Below are 27,880 nucleotides of genomic sequence, written 5' to 3' on the forward strand. Positions count from 1 at the left end.
CCAAAAATCTCGTGCTAACCAGAAAGCATTTTCAAACGTTTCCAGAATGAAGGTTTTTATCATAATGATCACAGACTCTGAAGAGTTTAATTGGATACCAGCACCTGGATGGAAACAGTGACCTAAAATCCTCACCAAGCTGGCAGGGTCCAGAGGGGGGTGCTCACTCTCCATTAGGTGCAGATGAGAGGCACGGTGGCAGGTGAACAATTTAATACGGCTCCAGCTACATGCTAAATTAACAGGGGTCCTCAAAGTTTTTAAACAGGGGGCCAGTTCACTGTCCCTTAGACCGTTGGAGGCCCGGACTGCAGGCCCTGGGACAAGCCGGCTGCTAAGCAGGACAGCCAACGATGGCAAAAACACCCAGCGGGCCGGATAAATGTCCTAGGCAGGCTGCATGTGGCCCACAGGCCGTAGTTTGAGGACATCTGTGCTAAAATCTCCCTCATTTTTGCCCAGATCCCTGTGCAGGTTATATAGCCCGAGACTTTTCCCACAGATGGAAATGTAGGTTGTGTGGTACTATCCAAGGCAGAGATCAGTACAAATCCTGTAAAAGGTGCTACACTTCTGTTCCCATTTCATGGATAGGAAATCGATAGTTAACAAAGAGGTAAGATAACCTGCCCATGGTTCCACAGCTAGAGAGTGGCTGGCCCACAGTTCTGGATCTGACCACATCCCTAACTACCACAATACACTACAGTGAAAGATTCTCACAGGCACTCTCAAGACCTCAAGGCTAGCCAGACGCATGCTCACCATGTGAGGCTGGCTGACTCTGCAAGCGCAGTGGCCACTCATTATATTATTTATTGGGTTTTAGAGGAAACTGGGAAGATGGATCATCATGTGACTAAGAGAGTACCTCCAACTGCAGCATCAGCAGAAAACCACAGGAATGGGTGTGACCAGAGCATCAGTGAGGAAGAATATTGGGGTGCTGAGGCTATCCCAGGCGAGACTGGGCTCCTACCAACCCCCATCACATAAGTCTCCACCTAGGGGACACTGTTCCTGGGATTATTCCTCCAGTTTTACAAGGCCTGACAATTAAGTTTGCCAGCTTGCCTCCACGTGCTTACACTGGCAGCACTGTACAAACAACTCGGAAGGTTTCACAACCTTGGCATATTAGTATCTCTGAGCTGTATTCACGGCCACGTGTGGCAGTGACTTGCGGAGTGGCGTTCATTACTGCTGCATGTTTTTATGTGCCGTCACGAGATGCTGGCACTTGAATCAGAGCAAAGCACAAACTTTCATAAATTTCTTGTTAAACTTGGCAAGTGTGGAAGTGAAATCAGGGACATGTTAGTCCAAGTTTATGGGGATAATGCCATGAAGAAAATGGCAGTGTGCAAACGGATTAAACATATTTCTGAGGGAAGAGAAAGTGTCACTGACGAAGGGAAGTCAGGGTGGCTGGATGAGCGGAACGGACAAAAACCTTGTGAAAATTCACTGACCTGTGCATCAAAATTGTTGGCTGACTATAAGAAGAATAGCAGACGAAGTAAACACAGATAAACAGGAAAATCTTCACTGAAAATCTTGGCATGAGAAAGGTGTGTGCAAAAATAGTCGCAAAGGAGCTCACTGATGAACAAAAGCAAAGGAGAGTTCAAGTTTGCCAGGACCTTTCGGAGAGGCAAGATGAAGTTTGGGGCTGTCTTATCACTGGTAATGAAAAACGGGTGTGCCAACACGACCCTGAAACAAAGCGCACATGGAAGTCAGTCAATTCCCAGTGACCAAAAATGTTCCATCAGTCCAAATTAAGAGTCAAAATGCCACTGTTAACCATTTTTGATATGAGAGGAATTGTTCATTATGAAATCGTACCAAGTGGGTAGTTAAGTTCACTACTTGGAAGTGCTGAAAAGGCTGCATGAAAATGTTAGACAAAAATGACCTGAACTCGTTGCAAATAACTCATGGCTCTTGCATCACAACAATGTACCAGCTCACACGGCATTGTGTGTGAAGAAGGTTTTAGCCACTAAACAAATAACTGTATTGGAACACCTTCCCTACTCACCTGATCTGGCCACCAGTGACTTTTTTCTTTACTCAAAGACAAAGGAAAAAATAAAAGAGGAATTTTTAATGACATTCAGGACATGAAGGGTACAAGGACAGCTCTGATGGTCATTACAGAAAAAGAGTTCCAAAACTGCTTTGAAGGGCAGATTAGCACCAGTGTTGGTCTATAGCTTCCCAAGGGGAGTACTTCAAAGGTGACCGCAGCGAGCTTCAGCAATGAGGTATGTTAGCACTTTTTTAAGGGTGAATTCATGTGCTTGATTGCCAGAGATCATAAGCCAGTATGTTCTCTGAGTATTAGTTTAAGTGTACTCAAGGAAGGAAGCAGAAAATAGGACAGAAATTTATACACACACACACACACACACATATGCATCATAAGATCACACTGGCTGTGAAAGGCGGTGTTAAAGCTCATGTATTCACAAACCAGCTTATTCATACAGGCTCATAATCATGAATGCTCCACACACTCACTTGTTCACTCACTCACAAAATGTTTTGAACACCTACTATGCACTAGGCATTGCCTCAAGGGCTGCTGATTATTTCCAAGTCCTCATCTTAGTCACAGAAATAAGTAGAATTACAGGTGTTTTCAAAACCATGTGTGTTTTCTTTTGCTACAAGCTAATTACCTATCTAATCTTCCCACACCGTAATAGTGTCAAATATTATGGGCATGTCTCATTTCAGTGTGCTTCGCTCTATGGTGCTTCAGAGAGTTCCACTTTTTAAAAATTGAATGTTGTTGGCAATTCTGCATCAAGCAAGTCTACTTGCATGATTTTTCCAACAGTATGTGCCCATTTTGTGTCTTGGTGTCACATTTTGGTAATTCTCACCTTCATCCAAACTTTCTTTTAATTATTATGTCTATTATGGTGATCTGTGATTAGTGATTTTTTATTTCACTAAGACAAGAACTTCATCCATATATGTACTTTGAATGTTCCACGGACTGGCCATTCCTGTCTCTCCCCCTCTGTTCAGGTCTCCCTACTTCCCGAGATACAACAATATTGACAGGAGGCCAATTAACAACCCTACAACAGCTTCTAAGTGTTCAAGTGAAAAGAGCAGGTAACCAGGTGATTTCTTGTAAGTAACAAACACAGGATTGAGTGGGGCTGAACAGCTTCCTCCTACTTATGTGCATGGCAAGTAATAACATTAGCTGCTAAAATCTGAAAGACGTAATGATTACAGTGCTCAAAAACATACATGTTACTTGAGTAACAAATACAACACCAGTCCTAGGGCTTGATTCTAGAAACGCTGAGCACTGTGAAGATGGGCCACCTAACTGAACGACCTGCTAGCCACAAATCCCAGACAGAGCACCTACAAGTTGTGTAAGTACGTGAAGTCCTTTAACTTCTTTGAGCCTGTCTCTCCATTTGAGATGAGATGCTTATCTCATTGAATAGTTATTGAAAAAGAATGATATTAATTATAAAACACATATAATCAAATGTCTGACTAGGTAAATGTTCCATACCTTATAGTAGTTATTATTATTATCGAAACCAGTTAAATGATTAAATCCATTGTGGGTAGTCTTACCTGGAGGAACTATTGTATCTTACTTTCTTTTTAATTCTTCCCATTCAAGGTTGCAGGGACAATTTTGGGAAGACAAGACTTAGTCAGACGAATGAATTTTCAGTCTAATTAAAATTGTATTACAAAAGGAATAATCTAATCCCTTGTAGACACATGTATAAGAAAGAAAGATAATAGATTTTTTTTTAGATTTTTTTAACTTTAAACAATTTTTTTATTACAGGTTGTCACATAATTGGATATTTTTCTACTTTTTTCACAATTATTCCCACAGAAACACTACCTCAGTTTACTCATCTGGCAAACACTAAAATCCTGATGTTAATGGCAAATAAAAATGCCTCAGGGATTTAAGTTGAAAGCAGTACATTGGTGCATGGTTCTTACACTGGAGGATATACACTGAAGAAATATCAGGAATGTACGAATGCCTTTTTATTCAAAAATACAAAATAAATTATCTGTAGGCACAGACAACAGCAATAAACCATTATATATTTTAGTCAACTGAGACCACTAACTGATGTGTATAGGGACTTTCTTAAACATCAGCCAACCTTTTCTTTTAATGACTTCTCTGAAATTATTGGTAAGTAATAACCAATACTTCCTGCCACAGTCCGAATCAGTAATGGTAAAGCACTGTTCTAGGAACTGGAACATGCCACCCATGGCACCCATTCCAGGGACCTGCTCTTCTTTAGGAATCTCTCTGCCTACAACTTCTGCTGTTGTTTAACAGTGAGGAAGGACCCAATAAAGCAGTTCTTATGAACATTGTTGGACCAATGATTCCTTTTTCTACCATATTCACAAAATCTCCAATCACAGTATCATAACCAACTTCTGAAGAACTTTGCATAAATTTTCTCAACAATCAAAGATCCCTCAACACCTTCATCTTAGCAATGTTCATTGCAGGGATTTTGAGTGTTCTTTTAATAATTTCTGTACCAATTTTTTGATCTTCATTAGCTGAAGTTAATGAGTCCAAGGCTGAAATGCACCGAAGCAGGGCACAGGCCCCTCCCAGAACAATGCCTTCTTTAGCAGAAGCTCTTGTGGCATCAAGGGCCTCTGTAACTCTGTCTTTTCATTTACTCCAATACTTGTCCTGCCAACCTTCAGCAGAGCTATTCCATTTGAAAGTTTTCCCAGATGTTCATTCACTTTTTCCTTTTTGTATTTCACTAGCTGTAACATCTAACTGCTCGATGATTTCTTAAATAAATTTCAATTTAAGCCTTGTCACCTTTTCCTTTCAAGAGCATGGCATCATCTTTGGTTGCAATGACATCTCCAACTTTTCCTAAGCCGTGAGGCTCAACATCTTCAAGATTTAAGGTAGCAACAGCCATGTCTTTAAGCTCATTCTTTCTATTATCACCAAAACTTTTAGTTCTAACTGCTGCCACTTGGAGGTCAATTTTTAACCTATTCAAAATGAGTATACTTAGAGCTTCTTCATCTTCAGTGATTACATGGGATGACCAAGGGCTTACAGTAAGCACTGGCGATTTGAACAGCACATGTAATCAACTGGACACTAGAAATTTTCTTTTCAATCAATAGAACACAAGTATCCTGGAATTCACATTTTTGACAAAGTATGGAGAAATATAATCCTACTCAAACTTCACACCCTCAATAATTTCTAATTCAGCATTCGGTGTTTTTCTGTCCTTTACTGTGACGATGCCCTTTCTTCCTATCTCTTTCATTTCATCAGAAATAATGTTGCCACTTTCTTTGTCTCTGCTTTGAGAAATCGTAACAACTTGTGAATTCTCCTCAGGTTTAGACTGATTCTTTAGCTCACCAACTACAGCACTAACAGCTAATATCATGTCTCCCTGATTTCCACTAGATTAGCTACTTTGGTGGTTTTCTCAAAGCCTTCCTTGGCAACAGACTGTGCCAGCACAGGAGCCATGGAGGTATAGTCTCAGGCCTCTTCATTTGTGCTATAAGTAACATCTTGAAGGAGTTCAGCTCCAAAATTTTTATATGTATCCTATAAGTCAATTGACTTTGCAACAGTTATACCATCTTCTGTTACTCTGGGACTTTCCTATCTCTGCTCAATAATCACCATCATATATACAAACCAAATGTGCTTTTGGCTCCATATTAACAGCTACTACATCAGCTAAAAGGTCCACATCTTAAAGAATTAGGGCTCAGGCATCTGCACCAAATTTTACATCTTTGGCATAAGCCAAAGCGAGATGAGGAGCCAGTGCCCTGGATGCCCGTCTTAATCTGGTAAAGGACTATGGGTAACTGAAGCATTTCTGCAGGGCAGTGGCAGGGGTGGGCATGTCAAGTCAGCAGCAGTGAGTGAGAGGATAATAGGTACTTTTAGATTAACTAAATGTTGTAAGTAAAAATGGCCTCAACAATAAACATTTACATTGGTCCTGATATTCTTCAATTATAAAGAATGCTTTATAAAGTATATAACTATTCCCCACAAAGTTAAGAACCATTAATGAAATGAATATAAGGCAACTTATTAAGAACTTACTCTTGCCATAATTTTACTTCCTTTTCCCTGAAAACATGAATCTGGGAAACCAACAGCCTACTGGATGTCACCCTTAGACAGTGCCACATTCATGGTATTAAGACTAGCAATTCAGGTTGCCTAACAAGCCTGAGGCAGGCAGGCAGGCTTTTTGGATTAGATGAGGATCCACAAGCTACCACCTGAAAAATTCAAGAAGGCCAGTGAACGCCGTAGATTGGTATGGACCAAAATAAACCAACTCACAAACAAAAATATACATTGCATAATTACAAAAATAGATACTTCTATCTGATGATATAATTGGTTCATTCATTGGTTCATGAAATACATTTCCACATTGTTCCCCTTTCCTCTTAAAAGACTGGTAGGAGAAGGAGATGGTAACTTCAGATGGAGAGGAGATAATCTGTACTTTAAAGAAGAAAAAGTGGAACAAGAGTTAAGACAAGGGTAGGGAGATAATTTGGCCTTTCAAATGTTTGTTGGATTACATGTGGACAGAGCCTGGTGCTGGGGATTGCAGTAGGGTGGGGACTGCCAGAAAGTGAAAAGTCACAGATGGAAGGAACAGGCTGAGCAAAACCTCATTGCTCCCCTGCCCCCACATTTAAGAGTCTTCTACAAAGGTACACATCTTGTATGATTGATTTTTGCAAGCGGAAAGGTTGTGTCCTATGCCAGTAACATAAAACAAGAGGAACACAGAACCTAAGCCGTATTTTAAATAAGGTAGGACTGCCTAGGTCGGCGGTTCTCAACCAGTGGGTCATGACCCACAGGAACTGTACTGAAGGGCCACGGCATTAGAAAAGTTGAGAACCACTGGCCTAGATACAAGTCTCCCAAATGCACCTCCAACCAAACTGCCACAAGAGACTCCAGATTCCCAAGGCAAATGGGGAGATACATAAATGCATTTTATTCATGTTTGTCGGGTAGGGTTCCTCAGCTGACACCTGCAATAGACAGGTACCTAAGACGAAATGAGACAGTGGACAATGAAGGGAGCGACGACAACAATGCCCCAGAGCCTCTGTCTGCTCCCCTCTCATGATCTTTCTTTTCACTCAGACCCCAGGACAGGTAACAGGAACTGCAAGGAGAATCAGAGGCCTGAAGGTGCATCACCTGCCTCAGCAGGACGGGGGCAGACATGTTCTGGGGACTGCCAGTCTGAAAGCCAAAGACTATGTATCCTGGGAGTCACCGGCAGAACTTGCCCCTGTGTCAGCTGGGTCAAAATCTGTTAGAGGGGTATAAATAGCCACTGGGGCAGAGACGAAGACAGGAATAGAAAGAAAGGGCCAGGAGGATGAAGAACGTTCCTCCAAAGAATCCTGTGCACAATTCTGGAATGGCACGGGTCTCATGTTCTAGAACTCCTGGGTGACCTAGGTGTTCACTGGGGTAGGCTGTAGAAGGCAGTCAAAGAGAGGGCCAGATCAATTCTAACTAGGACTTAAGTATCTGTGTGTTTGGAGAATATCACACACATACATACAGTTTTTGTTTTTTTTTAATCTGACCGTTGTCCTGAATTTCTATAAGAATAACTTTACTTGCCCCTTTGCAAAGAACCATGGGATTATATAATAACTACAGATTATATAACTAGGAAGTTAGGAAGTTTCTAGATTGTGTAACATCTAAAAATCATGGATGCATTTCTTTTCTTTCGACCTATGATGTAATTCTCTCTGGAAAACATGCATAAGTTATGAGGTGTTTGCACATGTAACATTTCAAAACTGGCTAACAAAAGCACTAGTCAGCTGTTACATAAGGCATTCTTCCATACGTGAAATTCAATTACTAAGGGAATATTAGCTTGGCTGCTCAAAGTCTCAACATTACATAGTGTCAATATGAGCCTATGAAATTATGTCTCCATCTTACTTTGGTTTTAACTCATTAGCAAGTTTCTTTTTGCTTATTTGAAGAATCTAGTTTAATTTTGCTAAATACTCCTAAAGATGCTAAGAATCTCTAAATTGTGAGACTAATCATACATCAGCAATCCCTAAGACCAGCCATAAATTGGACCTCATCACAACCCAGACCACTCCACCTCTTAGACTTCTTCTAAGTTGTCCCTTCTCTCTGTGGCGACGACCTCCCACCAGTGCAATCTTGAATGCCCTCAACCCTACCTGTTCTCCAGCTTATTATGACTCCTGGCCTTGCCCTCTCTCTAGGCTCCCTGTTGGCTTCAACTTCTCTTGTGCTAAACACTTCACCTTTTATATCAAACACCCTAAAATCTCCACTCCTCGGGCTTTCTGCCATCCCTGCCTCACCACCCTCCACCACAGGTTATACCCAATGTGTTCTCTCCACGTTTGATGACCAAAGAATTAGAAATAGTCATTTTAACAAAAGCTCAACTACAAATTTATACCATGTAGTCTCAGTGGGGTACTCAGTTCAACTTGGCAGGTTTTTAATCCATCTCTATTGCACTTTTCATAAGTAGCTATTCCAATCACTCCCCAGTTTCTTCAAGTCTCCAGACTCTCTTCCTGTTCTCCCAGGAGATGTCTTTATTCTCAAATAGACTGATAAAGGCAGAGGGGATTTACACTGAATTTTCGCCCCTTTTCCTCACATCTATTATGATATCAGCTTTTCTCTCCTTCTCCTTGCCACACTCAGGTGTGCATGTTCAACCCAGATTTAACAAACATTTATTGAGGACCTGATAGAAGCCAAGCATTTACTGAGCATGCACTTGGCAGAATCCATGGCCTTGGTCATGAAGTCTAAAACCCTAACTAGTAGAATCTAAGGAGAACAACAGAAATCAGGAAGTATAATAGGTCATTTCACTAAAATGAGCAAAGTGGAAGGGTGCATGAAGTAAAGTGAACGCCCCAAACTCCCTCACCGTAGCCCCAACACCTGTAATCTTAAATCTGCTGCTGTAAGGCTAAGCTCTACCCACCAGTCCCCTGGAGCATTAATGATCTCTTCTCTACACTTTCTCAGCCTAGAAGCTCACTCAAGTGACCTTCATTCTTCTTACAGGAAAAGTTAAAACAAAACCAGAAAATAAAAACCAACTCATTTCACCTCAACTCAAAGATGCAGCAAGGAATTACCCCATCTACTGCCATTTCACAGAGAGGCATCCTTAAATATTAGGATTTAGCTGCATCTTCCTTTTCTGATCATTGTCTTTCTTCTAAGATATGTTACTTACAAAATGCTCTCTCAAAGGTCACTCACGGGATCACACCTTAGCTTTACTTTCCTGTGTATTATGCTTTCTACAATGGGAGTGAATGTTTTCTAATATTAAAAAAAAAATGTTCCCAAGAAGAATTCAAACGTTTCATTATTTTATTACTTAATTTGTGTGATAGATGAGAACATTACATAGAGATAATACATATGAGCACTCTAAAATTTATTTCAGGCGTCCTCAAACTACGGCCCGCAGGCCACATGCAGCCTTCCTAGGACATTTATCCGGCCCGCTGGGTGTTTTTGCCACTGCTGCCTGTCCTGCTTAGCAGCTGACTTGTCCCGGGGCCTGCAGTCTGGCCCTCCAATGGTCTGAGGGACAGTGAACTGGCCTCCTGTTTAAAAAGTTTGAGGACCCCTGATTTATTTGATAGTAAACAAATGTGTTTTCAACTCCCTTCAGTAGAATCTCTAACGAAAATAGATTTTAGGAGGAAAAAAAATCAATAAACATGATTCCTTCTCTTCTAGGATAAGATCCAACATAAAACGCAGGGCTAAGGAAAGCCAGGCCTTCGTTTCCTAAGAGAATGTAATGTACAGGACCACCCAGTGCAGGCATCTTGTCAGTTACGAACCAGTTCCAAACGCAGATGAATTCAGGTATGATTGCTCATGGAAACTGGATGAATTCACTGCTTCCTCCAGTTACAACCAATTTTCTTGACATGTGTCTTAAAAACTCCATCAAGTACTGAGTTTTCAAAGATCTGGATGCTAATATGATCATGAGGAAAAAGTGGAAAAGAATGAAATTCTAATGCCTATTACTGTCAAGTGAATATTTCAGAATCCCCACGGAGCACACTTAACAACTATATTGTTAGTAACGGAAATATTTTCCCTAACTTGGCTTTAGTCATTAACCATGACTTTCAGGAGAGCACAACAACTTGACGGAAATGATCCTATGGCTGGGTCCTTTCCTTGCGATCAATCATCAGTGCTCCTTCTCCTGGCGAGAACCCCATGGCAGCTGCCAACAGCCTGGGAATCTTAAACTACCTGGATGACGTCCAGGTGACGCGGCGCAGGGCTCCTGCCCTGCTCATACACTGAAATAATTCTTCCTGGCCTGCTAAAATCATGGCTTTCAGGCCCTCTCTCTCTTCTTGCTTCTCCCCTTGGTCTGTGTTTTTCTTTTTGTTGACAACAGTCTAATGTGCCTGGAAATTGCTTCAAGTGCCTGTGCTCCACTTGGGATCTCTTTAGTACTTTTGCAGATGGTTTGTTTTTTCTTTTCCCCTCAAAACAAGCCATGAACTCTAAATCATTTTGCTGTATTTCTGCACTGATACATAAAATACACTTGAGATGACTGCGGTCATTTATTCACTCGATAACAGAATCATTAATTAACCTGGGAAAGAATCCCAGCTCCATTTCTCCACAGCATAATGATTATTTCAATTATCCAGGATAGCCATCTTAGTTTAGGTTTCCCCCCCAAAAAGACCCTGGAGATAAGAATTGAGGCTGGTTTGGGACAGTTTATTCATGAGGTGATTCCAGAGAGCATAAGTAAGTTATGGAGGGAGGAAAATACTTTCCTCTGAGGGGAGAGAGAACCTACTGATGAGTGATATGGTGCAGTTACTGCTGGGACTCAGCCCCAGGATGTTCTGGAAATAGGCACTGATGTGCCTCAGAGGTGCCCCATGAGGAGGGGAAACTGGCTTTTGTTTTCTGATTCCCTTCTTCACTGAATAAAGGCTGCAGACCTAGGCTGCTGGCATCAGGGAGTAAACTCCTCCAGGGTTGACAAAGTGCTCAGGTAGGGAAGCGAAGACCCAGCCCTTGATGGGGGAGGCTGCTGGTGTGTGGGGGGATGTACACTGCAGGTCAACCCATAGGTGAGTCAAGAGCACATCACTGCACCTGCCTCAGCAGCCAACCACCTAATTCCTTGCTTTCATCAAGTCTCCAGGTGCTATGGATTCATTTTTCAAAGAATCTCTCTGATCCCTCACCAGCAAATCTTCTGCCCTCTTTATATTAATCATCTCCTGTGATCACCCCAATCCCAGGCCTCCCACTCTCTATTGGAAGGATGAGTCCTCACCAGGTCACTGGCCCCCATGGATCTGCCCTACTTGTCCAACCTTATTACATTAATTCTTCCAGTTCCTTCCCATTCAAAAAACAGCCTCAACTCTCTCTGCAATTCACAATGATCCTTTCCAGTTCTAAGCCTTTCCCACACAGAACACCCCACCCCTCTGAGATCCACACCAGGAGCTATGGATACCTAAGGAATGTTTTCCTTAGCTGCAGCTTGTAACCTCCCCTCCTTCTGTGAACTGCTCAAGTCTGGATGGCAAAAAGGCCATTTTAAGAGATTTGTTTAAAGCGAGTAGGGCAGGAATACGCAGCCAAATTCTAAGTATCCAAAGGGCAGAGACTGAGATCAGTGTTTCTTTCTTAAATTCCTCCAATGCTAACTATAGTGGCCACTAACCAAATACCACTGGGGACACATCCATAGTTAATAAACTGAGCTTTAGTTACTGGAGCAAGAGAGGACACCAAAGACCCTGAGGGATCTTAGGAAGAAATATGTAGGTGCTTAATACACAATTTGGCATATAAATACCCGCAGTGCACAATTTGGGGTGAGTTCACAAAGGGTTTAAGAAAGTAGAGGCCAGGATTACGTTGGGAGCTATCAAGACACAGGGGCAATTCATTGACGATCTTGGCAAATCTAATCTAGGAAGCAGAGGGTTCAAACTCGAGCCGTAATCCCTCATGTCAGGCAGAAGAGAGGGATGTTTAATTCTTTCTGTAGCTGGAAGGTGTCCTTGTCTCCATCTCATTTCAGACCTACTCAAGACGTATCCTTGTCTGATTATCTATACTCGGCAAGAGGTATTTATGTTCACTTGGGAACACTGTGGCCTAGCTGTCAGCTGGCTGAGCCATTTTTCACTTTCTCAAAAATTATTCAGTAGATACCAGAATAACTTATATCATTGTTGAATTAATTTCAAATTTATCCTAAACCTAATGATAATGTAAACTTCGACTCATAATTTATCATTCCAACTTTTTGGCAGGCGCCCTGGACATGGATCAGAAAAAGACCTATGGGTCTTTGACAGAGGTCCATGAGCTCAAAGTCCTGGAGAAAAGGCAATTGTCTCTCTAAGCCAATGCAACGCAACAAGCATGGAAAGTGCCCACACGTAAATAGGTATAAGGCGCTGAGTTAACACAGGAATTAAAGCCTTAAACCTCATCTGGGGGTGTGGAGGAAGCTTTTCAGGGAAGAGATGCCACCTGAGATAGATTGGTGAGTTGACTGGTGGGAAATAGGAAGGGGGAGTGTGTCCTTCCAGAGCAGACACAACATAGTAAAGGCGTGAACTTGTTTCCTGGGTTGGGGAACAAAACATTAAGACAACACTGCTGAAATACAATTTATTCAAAGTGCTCAAAAATACTTTGAGTATGTATTTTAATATTCGGCACCTCTGAAATAGCACAGTGCCAAGCGTGGCTTTTGTTCTCAGTTAAGTGAACTGTGTGTTGAAGAGAAAGTAAATTATACCCCAAACTAAATATTTTTATTTACGGATTCCACTCTGTAAATAGAAATGGAATGCGAGTCATTTCAAAATAATGTATTTAAGTTGTACGTCCTTCCCTGGAATATGAGGGATTAGAAAAAAATTCAGAAACTTTTCCCATTAAAATAGGAAACCAAAGCCCAATCCATAGAAATAAAGACAACTCAAAGGGTTTTCTTCCTGTTACACCAGGAAAACTCAGAAGTTCAATGACTATTTAATACTATTAGACCTAGTTTCTACGCCTGCCAAATACACATGCACACATGCACACACACACACTTTCATGCTATAACTATTGAATACCTAATATTTAGATAATTTGCCTTGGAAAGCTAATGTCCTAAAAGCTAAACATACTTTTCTACAGCGTATATTAGCTTATTACATATTAACACTTATTACTGTTTAAAGTCAATTCATTTCATTCACCTTGAAACAGAAATATGACCCATAATTTACTTACAAATAAGTATTAATGCTAAGTAATAAGCGGTTTGGGTAACACAATTAAAAATGAAAGTAATCTTAAACTTCAAGTAGAAAAAAGCAATTAAAAAGTCTATCTCAAGCCAGGCTTGGTGGCACACATGAGTAGCCCCAGCTACTCAGGAGGCTGAGGCAGAAGAACTGCCTGAGCCCAGGCATTCCAGGCTGCAGTGAGCTATGACGGTGCCTGGGAACAGCCACTGCACTCCAGCCTGGGCAGTGTAGTGAGAGCCCGTCACTATTTTTTTTTTTAAGTCTATTTCATTAAAAAAAAAAAAAAAAAAGAATTTCTATGATCTGAATGTTTGTGTAAATACAAAATTTACATCCCCCACAAGGTGATGACATTAAACAGTGGAAGCTCTGGGAGGTGATCAGGTCAGGAGCGTTCCACCCTCATGAACAGGATTAGTATCCATATAAAGGGACTTGAGGAGCTTGTCTGCCCTTCTACCATGTGAGGACAGGTAGACGGTGCAGCTACGAGGAACAGGCCCTCACCAGATACTCAATCTGGTGACACTTTGATCTTGGACTTCCCAGCCTCCAGCACTGGGAGCGATAAATTTCTATTGTGTATCTATTACCTGGTCTGAGGCATTTGATCACAGCAGGCCAAACGAATCAAGGCAAAAACGTATGAGAACAGGACAAAGGAAACAAGGGCAAAGGCTCCACGGACAGACATGAATAAGTGCTCCATAAACAGATGAAGAACGCTCTACTTTTCTATTAAGGAAGTGCCCCGTACAACATGTTTTTTCTCACTGTTTAGATTTGGCCAAGAATGGGAAAGAACAGTGTTGGCAACGGGGGAGGTAACAGTTGTTTCTCTTTGCAGAATCCAGTTTCTGCCTGGTAGGAGTTCAATAGTCACTTGAGAGGACAAGGTGACAATTCTAAAAAATATTAAAATTATACATATTCTGTGGCCTAAAATTCTACTTGTCAGAGATTATGCAATCTAAAAATAGGTAAAAGTAGACAAATTTGAAATTCTTTGTAGTCAAAAGAGATAACTATCGAATGTCCATCAAAACAAAGTTGTTGTTATGTACCATAAACCACACACATAAATGGCTATTTACATGGTCACAAAAGGGTGGCATTATTATTTATCTGTTTATGTGGAAGATGTCCTTTCATTATTTTTTAAGAGAAAAAAATCCATTTGCAGAAATGTGCCTGCAGAACGAGCCCATTTTCATAAGTAATAATATGTAACTATTTGTATAAACCAAATGGCCAAAACCAGGCATATACTATGCTTTCACCTTATTTTCATTTCAGGCAGGACTTATTTTGCTTTAAGAGTAATTTCTGGCAACAAGATATAAAGGGAATGTAACTCCTCATTCTTGAAATCTCTCTAATACCTTTTGGTAAAATGTCCGTTAGTATCAAGGTTTGTATAAAAATGTAATAAGCCACACACCATACTTTAATGGCACAAAAAATGACATTGGAAGAAAGGAAGATGCCACTATAATTTTTCTTTAGCCAATGAGACATGCCACATGGTAGCTCAGTAATGTCTGAAACCACAAAAAACTTTCATGAAAATAATTTAATTGCTACTGACAGGCCTGACAGATGTCACTGAATTCTGTCTAGCCACACTATGACTGGGGCAGAGGAAAACTGGGAAGAAGTCACACAAGGTTTAGGGAACCATCAAAATTTGGTGTCCTTGTGGCCAACACACAGTGGTCTTCAAATATGGTCCTTAGGAATTGTCACAGTTATCACAACTACAGACTAGCAAAGACACAGGCAGCAAGGACCAGGAGGGCAACAGGTCTGTCCCCCAGCACCAAAGCTACAGGCATAAAGTAAAACACTGGTGGAATACTCAAAAAGAATGAACAGGTTAAGTCACATGATTAAACAATACAATTCAAAACTGACTGCAAACTGGATTGTCAAATGTGTTGGCCTATCTTCCTGCATGTTTTCTCTCTTTACTGAAATTATGTCAGTGCACCTATTTTGTTTCATAATTTGTTCTTCCTTCGGTAGTCACTGATACAAACTACCCTGCTGCAAATGCTGTGAAAAGGAAATCAGTTAAAGGATAAACCAGTCTGCATGAAACGACCTAATGGGAATCCTGTGCTATGCAGACGGCAGAGTCCTAATATCAGGCTCACTCCTCTAGGTCAGCATTTCTCCACCCCCAACTACTGACACGTAGTGTTGGATAGTTCTTTGTTGAGGAGCTGTCCCATACCGGGTAGGATGCCGAGCATGGTCTCCATCCACTAGATGTCGACCACAGCACCAGCTGTGATGATGGAAAATGTCTCCATGCATTGCCAAATGTCCCTTCCCTGCAGGATAAAAGCACCTTAAGTTGAGAACCATCCCTTCAGCTAAGTACATAAATCCCATGAGAGGGTCTCAAAATTAAAGGAGGAAAACAAAGAAAGACACTGTGAAAAGCCTAAGAATGGTAAAATTAAATCTAGGTTGAAATTTTTTTTAGAAGGTAGATATCTAGCAAGCTTCTAAAACCCAGGTATGAAGATACCCAAGATTCCAGTTCTTCTTCTTGAAGATACTTAATAAACACATTTCCCGTCCAGGTTTTCTTAAACAAAAGTGTTGGTGAGCACTCACGTTTTGGGTAATGGTACACTCACTATTAGCTCCTACATGCACGCTTACAGAGTGGAAGCAAACGCTGCATCTTGAACTTTAAAATAAAGATTTATACCCTAACTCCACCACATAAAACTCCATGACCTTCAGGAAGTTTCATCATCTCTCAGCATCAGTTATCCATACTTACGTATAATGGAGATAATAACACCTATTCATGTGGGTTACTGCAAAGATTAAAAGAGGGAACAAATCTAGCACAGGCCGCAGCTGTGGCTCCGTGGGTAGGGCGCCAGCCCCATATACCAAGGGTGGCAAGTTCGAACCCAGTCCTGGACAAACTGCAACAAAAAAGTAGCCAGGTATTGTGGCAGACGCCTGTAGTCCCAGCTACTAGGGAGGCTGAGGCAAGAGAATTGCCTAAACCCAAGAGTTGGAGGTTGCTATGAGCTGTAACACCACAGCCCTCTATAGAAGGTGATAAAGTGAGACTCTGTCTCTAAAAAAAAAAAAACCCACAAATCTAGCACAGTGCTCATTATAAAGCATATAAAGAAATATTTTCTCCCTTCTCCCTCACAGAGTTTAACAGAGGATAAAGTTCAGATGGAGGACACCCTGGGATGCCATTTCCCTCACTAAATGCAAAGGGACATAAACTCTGTTCAGGAAACAATAAAACTGAGGGAGGAGGAGCCCTCCGTGAAAGGAGGTGGCAGCGTTCACGGAGGCAGGGATGCCAAGAGAAACTAAGACCTGGGCCTGTCACCTACCTGTCCTCATCTATCATTTATTGTTTAGTCATTTTTCTCACTTTTTAAAATTTAAAAATATTTTTCATTTCTTAAGAGATTCCATGGTGCTTTTAAGCTTATCCATGGAGTCATTAAGCTTAAATAAGGAGTTACTGTTGATCACATAACATCATCTTTACAAATAAGACACTTCCAGATGCTATGAACATGCTGTGCCTGGTATCTATGACAACTTTTTAAAATACAGACTTAATTTTTTAGAACTGTTCCAGGCCCTTAGCAACACTGAATGGAAAATACAGAAAGTTCCCACATACTCTTGCCTCCACCTGGGCACAGCCACTGTCAACTTATCAAATTCAAAACCTGCTACAAAAAAAAAGGTATAAGGACAAGTATCCACTACTACAGATTACACAGAGTGGTCCTACTGCCCTACGAATCCTCTGTGCCTATTTATCCTCCCCCTAAATACCTGGCAACCGCAGGCCTTATTATCATCTCCAGTTGAACTTTCCTAGCGTAGAGCTGAAGTCATACAGTACGCAGCCTTTGGTGATCGGCTTCTTTCACTTAGGAATGTGCATGGATGCTTCCTCTGTGTCTTTTCATAGGTCAGCAGCTCATTCCCTCTTAGCACTGAGTAATAATCCAGTGCACGAATGTACCACATTTATCCATTCACCTACTGATAGAAACCCTGGCTGGTTCCAAGTTTTGGTAATTATCAATAAAACTGCTGTTAAGTATCTATGTACAGGTTTTTGTGTGGACACAAGTTTGGGTAAATACCAAAATGTATGATTGCTAAATCATATGGTTAAAAGAATGTCTATTTTTACAAAAGACTGCCAATCTGTTTTCTAAAGTAGCTGTACCATTTTGCATTCTTACCAAAAATGAATGAGAATTCCTATTGCTCCATGTCCTCACCAGCAGTTGGTGCTGTCTGTGCTCGGGATTTTAGCCATTCTAATGGTATGCTAATAGGTTTCTTGTTCTAATTCGCAATTCTCTAATGGTATGTGTATAAAGTTGATCATCTTCTCATATACTTATTTGCCATCTTTATATATACTCTGGTGAAGCATCTATTCAGATCTTTTACCCGCTTTTTAATCGAGTTGGCCATTTTCTTATTGTTGAGTTAAAAGAGACCTTTGTACATTTTGGGCAACTGTTCTTTATCAGATGTGTCTTTTGCAAATATTTTCTCCCATTCTCTAATTTGTCCCCTCTTTCGAATTATACTTTCACTTTTCCACTTACTTTCTCACCTCCAAATTTGTTTCTTTACTAAGTTAATGAAAAATGTCCTGTCAAAAAACTACCAGCTATATTTGCTAATTTCAGATTTGAGAGGATAACTTAATAACTAAGTCCGTCTTCCTCTCTGACTCTGGTATAGAAGGCAGAGGAAAAGCTTGTACAGAACAGCTAGCCTGCAGCAATTAAAGATGAGCAAACAAATACTTCGGGCTTAAGAAGAGAAGGAGAACCGAGTGGAGATCAAAAATTAACCCAAGCTCAGGTCCCGCATCTTGATAATGACTCATTAAACGTGAACTGCCTCGCCTGTAAAAGACTACATGTGCTGTGTTGCGTGTATGAGAGCACAGGTGGTCAGAAAGGATCTAAAATCAGCATGACTGGCACTATCTATGAATCAGGTTATTCACGCAGAAAGAGAAAAGGTGACAAGTTGAATATTTAAAACATACATTCATGTCTATAAGCCTTTTATTGTTTATGTATGCTGGGAGCTTTAAGAACTAGATGGCACAGGCCTTTGTCCTCCACTGAGGTCCTAGTTAGATCGTGCTCTCTGTGGCACAGATACTGTGAGTATGCGACATACAACTTCCACTCCTTGGCTGACCTCCTACTCTGGCCCCCAATTAGCATTCACCCAGTGATGACCTTAATAATACACACTAAAGTGTTAAGTACAAACTTTTTCTGTCCAGAAGAAATACAAAGGTTGCTAAGCTGGTCATGAATACCATTTACTTTCAAAGATTTAAAGCAAATAAACAAAGAAAAACCAATAACAAAATCCCTCCAGGCAATTTACAACACATTCTAAGCTTATTTTCCTTTCAAATTCATCTCTTAGAAGCTGTTCAGCCTAATGACAAAACAAAAAGTCTCTGCCTGAGGAAGTAACACACGGCATGAAATAATCAAGCTAAAATTCAGATGCAAGTACGTTTGGAAAATGGACACAACTACCAGTGCTTTCATGCTTTTAAACTGTGAAATCTGTAATAATTCTCCCTCAAAAAGGATGTATTAGCTATAAGAAGTGCAACCCTAACTTACATTCAAATCCCTAATTTCCAAGGACTGAGACATTGTGAAATTGGGCTCATCATAATCAACCAGACTTAGCAATGGTCACTGAGGAATACTGTATCATAAAACCCCCTGGAATTTATAAAGAAAGACACTAGGAAAGGTTTTCTTTCCACCTGGGTTTGCGTGTGAAAGGGTGTTTGAGTACAGTGATTAAGAGTTGGGGCTCTGTAACAAACAAGACTTGAATTCAAGTTTGTAGTCTGCCATTTACTAACTAAAAAACCGTGTGAACGTTATTCTACCATTATATACCATATTCTACCATCATTAGTTTTTTTCATCTGGAAAATGAGAATTACCACCACCTAACTCATAGGGACGCTCTCATAATTAAGTAAGATCTAAGATTATAAAGTAAAATACTTAGCAGAGTGCCTGGCCCCAGTAGGTTTCAGCACAGGGTAGGACACAATATTACTACTGACAACTATGTAATTCAATTATGTAAACAAATGCTAATTAAAATAACCACAACAAAAACAGCTCTGGTCTGGAGGTCAACTAGGAGGCTATGTCCTGTTAAGTATCAACTACAAGCATCCTAAGAACAGCACCAGAGTTTCATTTATGCAGATGTTTCATGAATGTCACGTAATAATAACCAGGTCCTTTTCCCTGAGTTTCCTTTCACTTCCTTCATTAGAACTACCCAGAACCACTAAAAGAAGGTTTAGTCACAATCATAGCCCGTATTCCTTCACTAAAGGAAGATGAAAGACATTTCTCCTAGCAGTGATTGTCATTCCCATGTGAAGGTCATGATTCTAAATTTATTCTCTACATAACAGGTTAGTGATATAATTCCCATCTATTAGTGGTTTCACTGTTACCAGGATTGAGTTGAGGACTCAGACAATCTACCAATACTGACAGAGTACTCACCATGTACTCGTTACATACTAGGGATGCAGTGATCCATGTGCTCTTACCCTTCGGAGAGGTGACCACCTAGCACAGTGTTCTACAGTGTTTGCTGGTCACCATTTTACATTATGAGCAGCTGACATATTGTGTATGTTTATGTACATACAGACACACATAAGACTGAAAGTTTCATTAAGCAATATTCTTACTGAAATAAACCAAGCACAGAAAGACAGATGCTACAAGTTCTCACTCACATGTGGAAGATAAAAAATTGATTTTGCAGAAGGGTAGGACAAGGGTTACCAGAGGCTGGGTGGGTGGATAGGGAGAGGCTAACAGACACAAAATTATAGCTAGGTAGGAAGAATAAGTTCTAGTGTTTTAGAACACTGTAGGGTGACTAATTATTAAATTAGTTAATAATTTATTGCATGTTTTCAAATAGCTAAAAAAGAGAGTATTTTGAATGTTCCCAAAACAAGGAAATGATAAATGTTTGAGGTGAAGAATATCCTCATTACCCTGCCTTTGAAATGTATTAAAATATCAGACTATACCTCATAAATATGTAAATTGTGTGAAAATTAAAAATACTTTAATATCAACAAAACAGCAAGACCCTTACATTCTGTTTTCTTTTCTAATCTAGCTGTGGTATTTAACTGATGGTTGTGAGCCACTAAATTAACTTTAGACACACCAATAGGTTGCAATCCCCCATTGGAAACACTTTGGTCCAGCTTGCCATGCCGTTCCTCTGCCCTTCGCCTTTTGAGCACAGGTATGTTCAAGTCTTCAACTAACCAGTTCACTGTGAGCACTCAACACAAGTATAAGTGTACTCAACAAAACATTTCCCTGTGGGAAATACAATGTGAACAGTCTACAGTTTTTCTCCTGCTGAGACTTCCTTTTTTTTTTAGCCTTTGATAGAGTGCCATGGTGTCTTAGCTCACAGCAAACTCCAGCCCCTGGGCTTACGTGATTCTCTTGCCTCAGCCTCCAGAGTAGCTGGGACTACAGGCACCTGCCACAACAACGCCCAGCTATTTTTTTGTTGCAGTTTGGCTGGGGCTGGGTTTGAACCGGCCACCCTCAGTATATGGGGCCTGTGCCCTACTCACTGAGCCACAGGTGCTGCCCCTAAGATTTTCTATTAGCCTCTTGTTCTGATGGAATACAACCTCATGGAATTCTGATGGTTCTCCTGTTAATTCTAGGAAGAAGAGAATGGTCAAACTTCGTGCCAAATTGCCTCCAAACCAGGATACATGAGGCAATCCAATCAACACCTTGCATTCCCACCAGTCCTGGAGCATCCTAAGTTGTCAGGAGAGGGACACTTGAACAAATCAGTTTCCATCATTTAGCGTAACTCTTAGCAAGCAAGCTTTACTACTGCGGACCGTATTTATTTGTAACTTGGCATAAAAACTTTAAACAATCTTTACCCACATTTACCTTCACCAATCTAAAAAAAGAGAGAGAGAGATAAATTACGAGCAAAAAGAAGACTGTGAGAAAAATATTTACTTTATTTAAGAGGCAAAAAACTCATTTAGCACTGTGGATCTCACAGCACAATCACACCAGCATCATAAATTCTTTATACAAATCACTTTTATCTGTTCATCATGGCAGGTCTGGCAGGATTTCTTACTGGCAAAACAGTCAAAATGTTCAAAATGCCCTTTGTACTTTAATGGTGCTGCATGTATTAAAAAAATAGGCTGTGATTCAGAACAGCAGATTTTAAATTTTAATTAGTGCCTGAGATTATTCTCTTAGTAAAGGTGTATTGTATTAAACATCTTAATCCTTATATACTGGTTTCACAGGCACAAACTTCAGATTTTTCTAGGTAAAGAAGATTGTTCTAGTATTCTGACTCCCAAGAGTTGGAAACAGTTTCCACTCAAAATAAATTTATGTATAAGAAATACTAAATATTGTTTTATTTTTCTTAATCACAACCCCTGTTAATATAATCCTAGAGTCACCTATTTAAATGTCCATTATACTGAACCTTAAATCTTTAGTTCTTTCTGGTTTTAATGATGATGGTTCAATTTTCTAATAATTTCAAATATTCTAGGGATTTTAATAAAACTCTATAGTGCCTCAGTTTATATCGTAAAACACCCTAAAATGCCCTGCAAAAAAATGAAAGTATATCTACTACTTTTTCCCTGAATATGTTTTATGTAGAATGTGGTTCAGAGGGGAACAGCAGGGGAGACGGAAGTGAGAAGCTGGGAAAGGGAGGAGGAAGTGGAGAGAGACCGAGGACAATCCCTAAATAGTCTTTATGCAACTTTGTATGTAGCCAGGCACAGGACAACGAGGTCATCATCACTCTAAACTTATCCATGCTGACTGGTTGCGCAGACAACAGAGAAACAGGAAATTAATGCATCTATATGCCAAGATGGACATTACCCAGGAGTGACCGTCGAAGGACCCTGCCTGTTTTTCCAAAGTGGTCATCATCCATTGCCTTCGGAACACAGTCTTCTCAGTAAGTTGTGACATTTCCACGTCAGATGGGGAGGTGTGTGTTTCCCAAACTCAGTCAGACCATCAAAACTACCAGCAGAATGTGTTAAATATATGGCTTCCCAGTCCTACCCTTAGAACTACTGAGCCAGAATCTCCACAGAAGAATCTAAATTTTCTAATTGATGGCAAATGCAGACTATTGGCCGGCTGCCTTTCTTCCAGGCAGCTTCCTACCAACACTTCAATCAAGAGAGCCAGACAGCCACTCACACAGCTGCTCTGATAAAGAATTAATGACTAAAAGCATAAAATCTGGGCAAAGCAAATGGAGGCTAATGGAGAAACACAGGAATAATTCCAATAGGGTAAAGAAAGGGGCAATGTGTAGTAACAGTGGCCATGAAAAATGTTTGTCTAGGATCAAATATTCAGCCAATGTGCATCTTAAAAACTTAGAAAGTGAAATACAACACAAACCCATGGCAGTCCCAGATTATCTGTATGTTCCAAACCTTCACATCACCTTGGGATTTAGAATTTATTGATCATCCAAAACATGCCCAGGGTCCTTAAATACATTCATTCTTTAAGTCTCATTAATAATAATACTCTGGGATAAAGAAAGGTTAAAGCAAAGACCAACAATTCTTTCCTCTACAAGAGGCTCAGGGGCAGGGAGGAATGGCCATGTTAGATGAAACAAATAATTACCTTCTAAAATTCTCCTGCCATTTTCATCTCACTTTTATTAAATACAAATTATAATCAAACAGACTTCATCTCTGACTTGGACCCCCTTAAAAATAATATAAGTCTACACATACCAGGGATGTTAGCCAAGAACTAATTCAGCAGCCATAAGTTTAGTAAGAACAACTCATGTAAATTTTGAACAGTAAATTCCTCTGAGACTAACTTTTGGTTCTCTCCCTCCCTCTTCCTTGTTCTTGTCTGGTACATTCTACTCAGCATACAATACTGTGGACATCCACAGCACTTCATAAATAATAAAAAATACAATGATGTCTGTAGAGCCAGGCCTGGAGGAATCAATCCTGAGGCACAATTCCAAAGGTTAACTTTTTAACCATGTGAAAATTATGCCAAATGTCCTCAAATGTACTCTTGAGATAGTCTTTTTCCAAAGAAAAATGTATCATCAAAATGTACAGTACGGGTGTCCATTCTGAATGGGTTAACAATGGGAAAACAATCTAAAAACATTAATCTTTCACTTTCATAGTTTCTAAAATCTCTAGATTATAGATTGTAACCAGATTTTCAACAAAAAATTAATCAATTCTGTTTATGGGGATAAAAACTGTAGCACAGATACTGCAAGAGAATAAGCCATTCAAAATTATCTACAATTGTTTTTATAGTCAGGTTTGGGATTTCCTTTGGAGACTGATTAAATTACATTTTTATTAAGCTATTAACAAAGCTCATTTTATTCTTTATGTAAAAATATCTGACCATAGGGAAAGAGGATCCAAGTTATGTTAAAGTTCCAATTTACTCAAGTGGTAGGCCAGAGACTTTTAAATGGCTGGTAACATACAGGTAGATAAACCTTCTAATGGAAGTTTCTTCTTATGCATAATGAGTAAAACATCCCAACATACCACAAAAATTACTGATTAATTAAGAATATATTCTTTTCTTTCTTTTTCTTTTTTTTTTCCTGAGACAGAGTCTCAAGCTGTCGCCCTTAGCAGAGTGCCGTGGAGTCACAGCAACCTCAAACTCCTGGGCTTAAGTTATTCTCTTGCCTCAGCCTCCCAAGTAGCTGGGACTACAGGTGTCTGCCACAATGCCTGGCTATTTTTTGGTTCTAGTTGTCGTTGTGGTTTGGCAGGCCCGGGCTGGGTTCGAACCCACCAGCTCTGGTGTATCTGGCTGGCGCCCTACCTGCTGAGCTACAGGTGCCGAGCCTAAGAATAAGATACTATATCACTTGGCAAATGTGAGGCTTACACAAAGACACAGACTATGTAGCACCGAAGTCTCCAATTCCTTGCCACTGTGATCAAAAATATTAAGGTAACAAGACTGGAGTTTCTGTAGGAATTCCAGCCAACTGAAGCTCACCTAATAACACTCACAAACGTAAGTGTAAAATAATTTATATCCCATGCAATGAGTAACTAATAAAACAAGATTAAAAGAAGGCAATTTGGACTGAAATGAGAGGTAACTGAGAAATGGTAGTGTTATCCTTTAGCAATAAAAATCATGGAGAAAAAGAGCAGAAAATACAAACTGAACAACAAGAACAAAAAAGCCAGACCATGACATGCATGCATCATTGTGAAAGTTTTGAGACACACAAAAATCAGGAAACAAAATCCACATAGACAGACACAAGTGAAGCCCTCCCAGCAACACTGATAAGCCAAGAAAGCTGAAACTTGCACGGCTAAATAAAAAAGGATGCTGTTGACTGTGTTTCTTGGAAGTGAGAAAACGCACCATAACAGCCTGTCTCAAAACTTTCATAGTGACCTATGTATAATGCTCAGTTTGCAATTATTTCGAATTGTTTGCTAGTATTTGTCATTATCATCTGATGACTACATGCATCTCTACTCAATGAAATATACACAATGGAATTTGTCGAGGCTAAGGTCACACTTAAAAAAGAAAAACTATTCACAAAAATATATAGTGGCAGGCTACATTGGAAAATACCATGTAGTCTTGGAAAAAAAAAATCAAGGGGGGCTAGACTTCAATTTCCAACTCTCTAGACATTGGGTAGTACCCTATAAGATAACAAATACTCAGACAGGAAAAAGCCTAAAAGAAGAATCAAGAGTCCTTGATGTGTCATAGATAAAGGGAAGAAAGCACGCAAGAAAGGAAATCTATGGTTTAAACCACAATGGGGGGTGGGGGTTGCAGTTAAACCTGTACATAAAAAAGTTCTGAAGCACAAACAATGGGAACTTACATGTTGAGAACACATTCTTCTTATTTTTTTTTGCAGTCTGGGCCACATGTCAACTCACCACCTCCGGTATATGGGGCCGGCACCCTACTCCTTGAGCCACAGGTGCCACCCATGAGAACACATTCTTACATGGGGAAAGTTACTGTGACTCATGTATATAGACCAATGGGCACACTAGAACATTATAAGTTGTTCTGTATGGTTAATATGCTAATACAGTTTCTACTGCATTAATACTTAAAAATATTTTTCTGTTGTTGGGTAAAAAACTGTATATTGCTTTTAATTATGATAATCTTCCTGAAATATTACCATTTAACAAATATTTGGGGGCAAAAGTTATAAAAATAAAATAAAGGTTGGTTTTTGTTTTTTTTTTTCTCCAGCAAACTTGCAGTAATACTTGAACCTGTTACCAAAACCATCAATTTCTATTGCTTTCACAATTTACCTTTCTTGGATTTGGCGCCAATCTTCAATTTGGACGGCCAAGCGATCTGTGTATTTGTTTCCTCCATGATCTGTAACAAAAATTGAGGAAAATATTGACTCAATTAAGAACTTGTATTTACCGATAAGGTTTTTCTGACGCAAAGAAGCTTATTTTCAAGTTTCCAGCTTCATGTTGATACAAAATGATCTCACTGAAAAACGATGTGAAAAAAACCTTGGGGGGAAAAAGAGATGTTTTTATAAGCCTTTAATCTACTGGAAATATTCAAGTGTATTTTCTTACTCCCAGTGTTCCTCTCTGTGATGCTCTAGAATTCTAACACAGAGATGAGACCAAAAAGTACATGAACAAGTAATTAGCCCAACTTGATGCCAGAACCAGCAGAGATGCTTGCGCTGAATAAAATTCCCCAAGGCAATCGCCAACAGATTGCAACACAGCAAACATGATTCTTGTAATATAAAACTGCGTGAGTTAGGCCATACTAAATGAAAAGGTTTTTCTTCCCCTGGGAAAACAATAACTTGCTTTGGGCACATTTGTATTTCATTAAAACTGATGAAAAGCCTCTAAACACAACACCACGTCATAGGACTGCATTCCCCATCATCCTCTGCCTGGTCCAGAATGGCATTTTTGCCCCAGTTCCTCCCCATCTCACATGCAGCTAACACCATCCAGGCCATCTTGACACTCAAATGAGCCAAAGCACAAGAAGACCAAGTGAGAAAACCAAGAATTGCAATGGAAGCGGGAACTAAATAAGAGTAAGTCCAAACTTGTTCCTTACTAATTTTATCCTGTGACTTACACTAGGTTAAGGTTTACTTCCGTAACATGAATACAAAATTAACCAAACAGCTCACACAACTAAGCAACTTAATACAGCGACTACCCTTCATTCATTTAATCACTTGAATTAGAGTCGTATAATACCTTTAATATGGATTCAGAGTTAACTAAATAAATTAACGGTGAAGACAACTAAACACATTAATGGTGCAATTAATAAGTGCCTTTTTCTCCTCTGTGTGAGCTGCGTACTAGGCACGAGGACAAATGGCTCATGTGCATACTTCATTAAACCCCTTTTGTCACAGCCCAGAAGGACTTCCAGCAGATGTTTCAGACTGGCAGCCCACAGACGCATCTTGCCTATTCATCATTAAAGTTTTTTAAGCTTGAGCCAACATTTTTAAATCTGGGAATTTCACATAAAAATTCAGATTTCTGGTTCTCTGGAAAACTTGGCAGATATAGCACATGGAAGCCACGCTCCCACACGGCAACATTTGGCTTGTACCCAGGAGCAGCTGCCCCCTTGAGTCAGGGCCAATGGGCTCCCGGCTGTTCTCAGTTCCCCCTGTGTCTCTGCCTCTGAGGTCAGAGGCCGCTTGCCACCATTATCCTCATGTTTGTACTGCTCACTTGCTATTTATTATGGCATTTGATGTTTTACTCAAAGGAATATTCTCTACACTCACCTCTTTTAAGAAACTGAGCGACAAAATTAAGGCCGCATTGTCTTCCCTAAGTCAAGGTGCTAGTCTGGCCCTGAGCTTGTGACCTCAACCCTGCAGGATGGGGCCCCTGTCTACTCTCTTCTCATGCCTGTCCTTGTTAATATGTTTAGTTGTTTGCATAATTAATCTAGTTAGTTAATTCTAAACTCATTAAAAAATTAAAAAATAAAATACAAGTACTATGCTCCCTCAACTCCCTCTGCACCAGCTGCCAGGCTGGTCACCCCAAAGACACGTCCAGGATCCCCCTTCTGAGCGCTCACTACTTTCTGTCTCTTCCCCAGACCCTCTTGTCCTGGCTCAGTGTCCACAGTGTCCAAGTTGCTGTCACGTTCTACTCTCACACCACCATTATTCTTCCCACCTCATTGCCTTTATTTCCCCTCTAACCCTTATCACAATCAGAAATCCTGTTCTTTTCTGT

General features: G+C 40.2%; 1 protein-coding gene and 1 pseudogene across 1 annotated transcript in view; both read right to left on the bottom strand.

Moving 5' to 3' along the window:
• Positions 1–27,880, bottom strand: part of BICC1 (BicC family RNA binding protein 1) — a 293,563-nt gene that overhangs the window by 98,264 nt on the left and 167,419 nt on the right. Inside the window, exon 3 of the mRNA XM_003783644.2 lies at positions 25,931–26,000. Coding sequence (XP_003783692.1) covers positions 25,931–26,000 — 70 coding nt within the window. The remainder of the gene's footprint in view (positions 1–25,930; positions 26,001–27,880) is intronic.
• Positions 4,132–13,000, bottom strand: LOC111723129 (annotated as a pseudogene).

This window comes from Otolemur garnettii, unplaced genomic scaffold (genome assembly GCF_000181295.1).
Source record: "Otolemur garnettii isolate 467f Iridium unplaced genomic scaffold, OtoGar3 scaffold00008, whole genome shotgun sequence".
NCBI classification, from domain to species: Eukaryota; Metazoa; Chordata; class Mammalia; order Primates; family Galagidae; genus Otolemur; species Otolemur garnettii.